General features: G+C 41.8%; 1 protein-coding gene across 1 annotated transcript; it reads left to right on the top strand.

Moving 5' to 3' along the window:
• Nucleotides 1-8,111: 8,111 nt before the first annotated feature.
• On the top strand, nucleotides 8,112-9,188 carry LOC142210205 (chemerin-like receptor 1). The gene has a single exon (XM_075279230.1). It carries the CDS (start codon nucleotides 8,112-8,114, stop codon nucleotides 9,186-9,188), a length of 1,077 nt encoding a protein of 358 aa, XP_075135331.1.
• The last annotated feature ends 371 nt before the right edge of the window (nucleotides 9,189-9,559 follow it).

Genomic DNA, 9,559 nt, shown 5'->3' with positions numbered 1-9,559 from the left:
CAAATTTTAATTGTTGTCAGTGAATGGGTTTATTACAATGTATCAGTATCCCCCTGAGTGGCTTGGCTGCCTGATACAGAGCTCCAAGCTGGGAGCAACCTTTATCTTTATCTTTCCTTTCTCACTCTTTTTCTCTGTATCTTCAAGAATCCTCTACTCAAGCAAACTAGCACTATGAATTAGCAACTATAAATCGAATGGAAGACCCTGTGGAGTATTTTGTTCCTTTTGTTCCTATTGTAAAGCATGGACAATGACAAGACCTGGTTCAGCTGGTTTCCTGTGTGCACATGCCTGTTACCATCCTCCCCCAGGACAGCATGGACACCTGGTGGCATGGAGGAAAACCTACATGGAAGTGTGGACTTCTTCTTCTCAAGGAGATGATTTTTGGTCTCTATTGCTGATCTGTGAAGATGCTACAGCTGACTGGTATTTCTTTCTTCTACTGTAGACACGTGGGACTCTGTTACAACCTGGGAATCTACCATCACCCACCCCAGGAGTTATGGAAGCTTGGCAAGAGAGCAGCACCCTGTCTACCTGGATGGTTTCTGACTTCTTTGGGGCAGTAGAATACAGTGGTAAGAAGAAAGGAGGAGGAGGAGGAGGGCTTGTGATGAAGGACATTTGGGGCATTTTTTGAGGTTAATGGACAATAGTGCTGATGCAAGATACCAAACTATCAGCTGTGAGCAGGAGATGTCACCACCTACCAAAGGAACTGCCACATGTTATCATGATAGCTGACTATGTCCCCCACCTCTGCAAAAATTTCTGCTTGTTATATCTCCATGCTGTGACCCCTCCTCATGTCCTACAACCACATTCTGCTGTATTATTAACATCACTCCGCACAGAGAACTTAATGATCCTGCCGCGTGTCTGTGTTTCTTTCCTTTTTAGTTGCTATGATTCCTAGTGTTTCTCTATCCGCCACGAGCTTGTATGTGTTTCTCTCTTGTTATATACTACTGTACCATCTATGAAACTGTATCACTGAAATCTCCCTATTGTGGGACATATTAAAGGAGTATCTTATCTTATCTTATCTCATTTATTCAATAAGCTGTATTGGTAAATTCCAAAAATCACACAGAAGAATTTGGAGCTGAATCTGAAGTGGATTCTGACCCCTCGTCAACTCCAAATTCTGTCTTGAGGATCTGCTTGATGCTGTAGAAGTTAGGTGTTAGTCTGATTGTCTGGGGTAGCACATTCCAGTGAAGTGGTGCAGCTCGGGAGAAGTCTTAAAGACGAAAGTTGAAGGTTCTGCTAGGTCATTAGCCAAACGGAGGCCACAGGTAGGGTGGTAGACGTAGAAGAAAGAAGGATGTAGGGAGGTCCAGCCCTATAGGGAGATCTGTGGATAAGGTGGACAAATTTATATTGTATGTTATAGCGAACAGACGTCCAGACTGGAGATATCGATGTAGAGACTGCCACAGACCGGAGGCATTGTAGTGTCTGGACCGATGGATGAGCCTCGCTACATTCAGAATAGATTGTATGGTTTAGTAAGAAGAAACATTAGTAAGGAGTTACAGAGGTTCTGATGTTTCCGTTGTGAGGAAAGGGCAGATTCTAAAGACGATAAACGTGCGCAGTTTCAGCTGATATGAGATAAGAGACAGCAGAGTATCTCCAATCTCCTAAACATTCAACAAACTCAGTAACAAGCCACAGTACAGTGTATAGGAATAAAGTTATTACTGACCATTCTAGAACTTTTATTCTACATTTCTAGCAGTTTTCCTCTCTCCTCTAGTTCTCCATTACCCCTGAGCCAGTGGGAGGAGGCGCACAACGTTCATTTATCTGGATGTGCAGAATATAGGAGACTCTGATCTCTGACTCTCTCACTCTCTCAGAAGCATCAGCAGGATCAGATAGGATGTCCTAGAGACAGGCTAACCAGTATTGATGTGAATAAAGGACTTGGGACGAGATAGCAACTTTCTATGTAACTTCAGCAGACTTTATCTGTACTCAGTTCCTCCTCATCCCTCTTCATAGACTTCTATGTAATCTGATACATCTGTAACCCGCAGACGGATTCATTGGAATGTTCAGGATGAAAGACAGTTTAGGAGGGAGACTTAGAGGACAGGAGGAAAAGAGCCAGAAAATGGAGAAAGAAGCATTTTTCTCTAATAGGATATATTATAGTTTCTTGGCTAACATTTTGTTTCAGGTCAAATAAGTTTGGATAGACCCAAACCCCAGAATGTAATAGGTGGAGGCCCCGGGGGGAGGGGTAAACAAAGATGAATCTGAGATGGATATTCTGGTCAAATCAGACACAGAATAAATTGTTTCTCCCCTCTCTAATAAAGCTATGGTTTGGTATTGCTGTATCTCATGACCTTACAGTAGATGCCTTGGCAGCAGCTGCCTGACATTGGTGACTACAGATTAACCTTCAGTGATATACACAATATATTGCACATCCAACTCGAAAACTTTATGTCCATCTGTACATTTTACAGAGCAGAGATGTTAAGGAGGAATATCATTGTTCTGTTACTGTGATTTTCTTATCAAGCTTGTAGACTAATCTCCACCCAAACCACAACCCAATCTTCCTCCTCCTACTATGGCAGTGTCTTGTCAGAGCAAGAATAGAAAAAAATAGCAGTAAAGAAGTAGATACCTTGTTCAATTATATTTTATGGGGGACCATTTCCACTTTTCTTTTTTTTTTTGGAAGGAGGGTACACACTCCTGGACAGTGCAGAAGAAGAATGGTAATGGGGGTTGATGTAATAGAATGAGACATACTATTACATCCTGAAGATGGCGCCACCAGGAGACTTTGGCTGTAACACACAATCGGTGTCCTGCTCTAATGGCCATGAGTGTGGAAAACAATACCACATGACCCCTTAGATGCCACTAACTATGTATATCTGTTCTATGTATATTATATATCTATTTCTTCTATATGCAAATCTATTCTCCAGGATGTAATTAGGAGAACAGTGAACTCTGTACACCGTCCTCTAGAGGGCAGCCTCCTTAACATCATGCATGACTCAGTTAATAAGCCTACTATCATGAAGCGGATTTAATTGGCAAATTAGTATTTCTATTCCAGAAGGAACAGATCCCCAGCTATGGACAGCACTGTTTCGGTCTTTTGGACCTTGTCAGCACAGCGCAGGGATACTGATTTGGCAGAGTGAGAGACTATAGACCGGGGTCAGGGGATAATCGTACACATCCGGGAGAGTGTATGCCTACATAGGCGTATGGAGACTTATAAGTCATTCCTGCTCCACTAGGGATTCTGGGTAAAAAAAATATGCAAATCTATTCTCCAGGATGTAATTAGGAGAACAGTGCACTCTGTACACCACCCTATAGAGGGCAGCATCCTTAACATCATGCATGACTCAGTTAATAAGCCTACTATCATGATGTAGATTTAATTGCCAAATTAGTATTACTATTCCAGAAGGAACAGATTCCCAGCTATGGACAGTGCAGTTTTGGTCTTTTGGACCTCGTCAGCACAGCGCAGGGATACTGATTTAGCAGAGTAAGAGACTATAGACTGAGGTCAGGGGATAATCGTACACATAAGGGAGAGTGTGTTCCTCTAGAGGGCAGCATACAGAGGCACTGTTCTCCTAATTACATCCTGGAGAATAGATTTGCATATTTTTTTACCCAGAATCCCTAGCGGAGCAGGAATGACTTGTAAGCCTCCGTACTCCCTATGCAGGCACACACTCTCCCTGATGTGTATGGTTATCCCCTGACCCTATTTCTTCTATGTATATTATATGTATCACCTTGAAAATCTTCAAATAATATTTGCTTTTAAAAATCCCAAATGCAACTGGAAATGGGAACTAGAAAGTAATAGAAGTTATTTTGTATCAGCCGTACAACCACATGCAGTGATGTTTCATCATCTCTTTACTCCGGTCACTGACACCTCATCGACTTCACCCCAAGACAACCTCATGTGATTTTTGCTTATACAATGAGATATTGGGGCCGAATAACTCATGAAAATATGTCAGAATTCTGGTGTAACTTGTGCCAAAAATGGTTTACAATTCATTTTCTATATTAGGTGCTTTAGGTTCTTTCTACTTCATGTTACAAAGTATTATGCAAATGTCATTGCAATGTCCAAATCTTCAACCATTCGAGTATAAGGCTAAAGCTCCATGTTGTGGAAATTTTTGTTTTTGTTTTGCGTCCATGTAGGGTTAAGCATGGACAGCGCCAACGTACACAGTCAACGGGCAGGTAAAGTATCTACAATGTCTGTCGTTCGTTGATCGACTCTTTCCTTGAGCTGAGGTTCTCTTTGCTCCTGAGTCAGGGATTTGTGCTTATACATCAGAAGGTGCAGCAAGATACCCCAAAATTTGGTGCTTGTGGCCCCTACAGTGATGTCAAAAGACCTGACCCAGGTGGGAACAATACCATCAGTCTGGTATTATCTCAGCCACCCAATGCCTCTGCAGTATATACTCCCCCTGATTATTATATGATCACATAGGATGACTGACATGTAGGGTTGAGCGATCGTGTTCAGAAAAGATCGGATTCCAATCAGCGAAAGAGAAAATTTCACGATTGCCATCGGAATTCCGAACACGATCTTTTTAGGTGGGATCGAGATCGGTAGTATTTCCCACAATGCTTTGCTTAGCCTTCACACTGAGTATATAGTGTATACTCAGTGTGAAGGCTCGCTGCGGTTCCATAGGAATGAATGGAAGCAGCCAGCACACAGCCTTAACCCACTGCGCGCCGGCTGTGTCCATTCATTCTAATGGGAGACTAGCTAACATCTCTAGTAGCTACTTACCTGCAGAGATGGCTGGTCCGGTGCCCGGTGTTCTCGTTCTTCTTCGACTCGCTGCCCACTCCTCCCAGGTTAGTATTTTTTTTAATTTTTTTATTTTTTAAATGTAGATTGTGAGCCCCACATTGAGCTCACAATGTACATTTTTCCCTATCAGTATGTCTTTGGAATATGGGATGGAAATCCATGCAAACACGGGGAGAACATACAAACTCCTTGCAGATGGTTTTATGCCCTTGGCGGGATTTGAACACCAGGACTCCAGCGCTGCAAGGCTGCATTGCTAACCACTGAGCCACCGTGTGGCCCCCTCCAGGTTAGTATTTAAAGAGCTAGGAAGAAGGTGGGGCTTGTGGCTTAGGAGAGTGTGGGCGGGTACAGGTCAGGAAGACGTGACTTCTCCCCTCCCAGTACCCGCCCACACTCTCCTAACCTGGGAGACAGGGGGCAGCGAGGCGAAGAAGAACGAGAACACCGAGCACCGGACCAGCCATCTCTGCAGGTAAGTGGACACCAGGGGGGACTAAGTAGCAAGAGGATTAATAAAAAATCCTGTGGCTACTTAGTGATTACAAAAAAATCACTACACAGCATGGATTCTAACAATTAAAGTGTTCACTTGTTAGATTCCATGCTGTATAGTGAATAGGATTGCTTTTAAAATCCGATCTCCGATTAGTAAAAAAATCCCATTGACTTGCATTGGGATCGGAATTGGGATCGAGATCGGGTTCGAATGAAAAATGATCGGAAATCGGATTTCAAAATCGATCCTGAAAAGTCAAGATTGGCTCAACCTTACTGACATGCTGTATACGGCCCATCCTCATGTAGTGCAGTGAGTGTACTGTGCTGTGTACTTGTACATGTAGAGGTATAAGTTGTGGACCCTCCATGATTTAGGGGCCACAAACATTTCCCCTGTTCCCCTGTGGGCCAGTCTGAGTCTGCATATACTTGCATTGCATCTGTATCTTGTGCTTGTTCTGTGCAGTATTGCTAAACACGTAGAAGATTACATACATAGTCAATAAGGACAGCTTTGGTCAGGGTGTCGCAATGACATCTCCGGTGCTCGGGGAACTTCCTGTTCCTTGTGTGCGCTTTACTTCTGGTTGTTGGGCAATGAGCCTATTACCAGATCCAGTGATCCCAGTTACTGACCGGTCTGGTCCCATCATCAGTTGTGGTCCTGACTACAGATTACACTGTATACTATATCAGGGGTTCACTTATTTATGTCATTACAGCAGTGCACAGCATTGATAAGCATCTGTACCACGGAGGGGAAGATTCTGCTTCTAAAGAAAAGATGAAGTAACAGCCGAGGGTCTATATATATATATCGGACTCGTATCTGCACATAATTAACTAGTAAAGGGACCGAAGAGTTGATATAAGAAGCAAATCCTCAAGATCTCCAGGTGAGTGCCCCATGTACGTACAAGACTGTACAGCAGAGACGAAATTGCAACAAATTTTGTCCAACAGATATTGATGGTTTATGTAAAACTTAATGAAATTTCTGATTTTGTATCGGTAACATATAAAGGAGGATTCTACGACTCTCTGATAGACTTTATGTGGAAATTGTCACCATTTTCAAGATAATTCCTTGCTGTCAGTGAATGAGTTTGTTACAATGTATCAGTCTACAGTCCAGGAAGTCTAACTCATTAGCCAACGTATTCTGCAGTATTTTACAAGTCAAAGGGGTTCCTATAAAGACAAAATAAGACATAAATTAGCACGATAGGAGGGAGGGCACTGCTCACAAGAGCTTACAATCTATTAGGGGGACACAAGAGGTATTAGGGTTTATACAATGGGCCAGCTGTGTTGTATGATGGTGTAGAAGTTATCCGGAAAAGAGCCAGATAAATGGAGAAAGAAGCATTTTTCTCTAATAGGATATATTATTGTTGGGTAACATTTGTGGCCTAAAAATATATTCACTGTCCCATAGAGTATGTGGTCTGATTCATCTGCAAACAGGTAAAACTTAGACGTGGGCAACATAAGTTGCTTTGTTTCAGGTTCCGGCGACTTGGGTCCCTGATTTGTTTCACATTGAATAAGTTTGCATAAATCCAAATCTCAGAGGGGTTTGATAATAGGTAGGGCCCAGGGGAGGTGTAAAAAAATTAAAAACAAAACATTTATACTCATCTTCCCGCACCCCTTCTGGTCCTCCTGGTGGTGTCTGATGTTCTCTCTTGGTCTACTCTGTGATGTCATGGTGCTCAGTATGCCCATGTGACTGATGAGGTCCACTCATAGACCTCGGGTGGAGGCCCAAATATTTTTTATTATTTTGAAGAAAAATTATAAAAATGAAAATATTTGGTATTGACCTGTCTGTAACACCCCCCACTGCCAACCCCCACCCCCCAAAAAAACATCATTTATACCACATAGTGAATGTAATAAAAAGAAAATAAAACTAAATTGCTGTTTTTGGACAAAATGTCTCAAAAAAAAAAAAAAAAAAACAGATTACAAATTTATAATCCAAAATATTAACAACAGAAACCACAGCTCATCCTGTAAAAAACAAGATCTTACACAGTTCAGATGATGGAAAAACAATATGGCTATCAGAACATGGTGACACTAAAATAAATTAGTTTTTGCAAATAAGTAACTTTATTTGGCAAGAATCCTATAACATACAAAAACTGCAAATAAATGTAACTACATTGTAACTACTATGTAATACGGTGATGTCCCGCTCCAGGTAGCAAAACTGACTTTTTCCTCATCATCCACCTAAGAGAAAGCCAATGTAATTTAATCATTAAGTTAAATGTTTCCCAAAACGGTGCAAGTGAGAAATAAAACTCCTTTCACAAAAAACAAGCCCTTAGCTTAAAATTGTTAATTGTTAAATTGTAACAATAGAAAAAACAAAACAAAAATAGACTCTTTTCCTTAACATGCTACATGATTGATGTCCTATCCTAGGAATGGGCATCAATATCAGATCAGTGGGGGTGTCAGGGCAGACTAGTGGCCAGATCAGGTTACTGCAGCTGTCTGCTGTCTGCTCCATTCTCTGTATCAGCTGCTTAGATCAGCAGATCGATGGGGGATCTGGGTGCCGAACCACCACTGTATCTGTATACTTAACCCCTTAAAAGACTGTTAGAGCGCAGACATATTAATAAAGCTCTCGGCTGACATTATTTTAAATACATCTGAAAATTGTGAATTTTATTTATTGTTTTTAACAATTTTTGTTTTTCACATTTATAGATATTTTTGAAGAACTCTTCCAACAACCATGGCTGACGTTATGGAGGACGTCAGAAGAGTTCCTCCAACCTCCGGTATTATACTTCTGGATATCACATCTGCCAATACCACTAAACCCTCCCCTAATTATTATGACTTTTCCCCTCTGACCTACTTCTCTTTGGTGGTCTTCACTTTGGCTTTTTTACTGGGAACGACAGGGAACGGTCTGGTCATCTGGTTGACAACCTTCAGGATGAAGAAGACAGTCAACGTCATTCGGTTCCTTAATTTAGCAATCTCTGACTTCGCCTTCACATTGTTTCTCCCTTTTAATATATTTTACATAATAAATGGCTCTCATTGGATTTTTGGGAAATTCTTGTGCAAGTTCAACAGCACCCTGGCTTACCTTAACGTATTTGCAAGTGTCTTCCTTCTCACCGCCATCAGCATGGACCGTTTTGTCTCTGTCATCTTCCCGGTTTGGTGTCAAAACCACCGAACTCCAACATTGGCTTTAGTCATTGTGGTGGTTATTTGGATCCTGTCTGTTCTATGTAGTTCACCCTACTATGTAATTCGAGACACCTTTGAGAAATTTGGAAGCACCCGCTGCTATGACAACTTTAAACTTGGTGGAACGGAAGATGGTGGCAGGTCCTTACACGAGGGAATAGTCACACTGAGGTTCCTCATAGCATTTGTTATTCCTTTCACCATCATTGTTGCATGTTATACGGTGATCGCCCTACGAATCCATCGAAATCGCATGACCACCTCTTCCAAGCCCTTCAAAGTCATAGTCGCTGTCATAGTTTGCTTCTTCATCTGTTGGGTTCCTTATCATATTTTCTCCTTCCTGGAATTGTATTCAACTTATCGGGAAGATGGTACCATGGATGATCTGTACTATGGAACTCGTGTTGGTTTTCCGCTTTCTATCGGCCTGGCCTTCATGAACGGTGCCATTAATCCTTTTCTCTATGTTTTTATTGGTCGGGACTTTAAGGCTAATTTCTGGAGGTCCATCCAGTCCATATTGGAGAAGGCTTTCAATGAGGACTCAATGAATAAGGAACTCAGGAGCAGGAGCAAGTCTATGTGCGAGTCCCAGTTACTCTAACAGGTCATCTTCATATCTGAGCTCCAGGTTTGATTACAAAGGTTCCCATAGATGTAATGGGTGGACAGAATGCCTTGAGAAAGAGGACAGGACAGGATTGAAAATTCGTTGTTTGGTCTTACCAAAGTAGAAAATCATACTCGGCCTTGAAAACATCATGAAATGTAACATACTTGATAAGGTAGAATACATTGTAGCTTCATCAAGTCCAACCTATAATCTTACCATGTTGATCCAGAAGAAGGCAAAACCCCATAAACCAAGTGTCTACTGTCCCTCGTTAAGGAAAATGTCTACCTGGCTCCAAATATGGAAACCGGAATAAATGGCTGGGTCAATGTGTAAGTCCAAAGATGTTACTTTAACTTGGG

This window comes from Leptodactylus fuscus, chromosome 6, assembly GCF_031893055.1.
Source record: "Leptodactylus fuscus isolate aLepFus1 chromosome 6, aLepFus1.hap2, whole genome shotgun sequence".
Lineage (NCBI taxonomy): Eukaryota > Metazoa > Chordata > Amphibia > Anura > Leptodactylidae > Leptodactylus > Leptodactylus fuscus.
The sequence above is the reverse complement of the archived record's forward strand: the minus strand, read 5'-3'. Positions and strand labels throughout refer to the sequence as shown.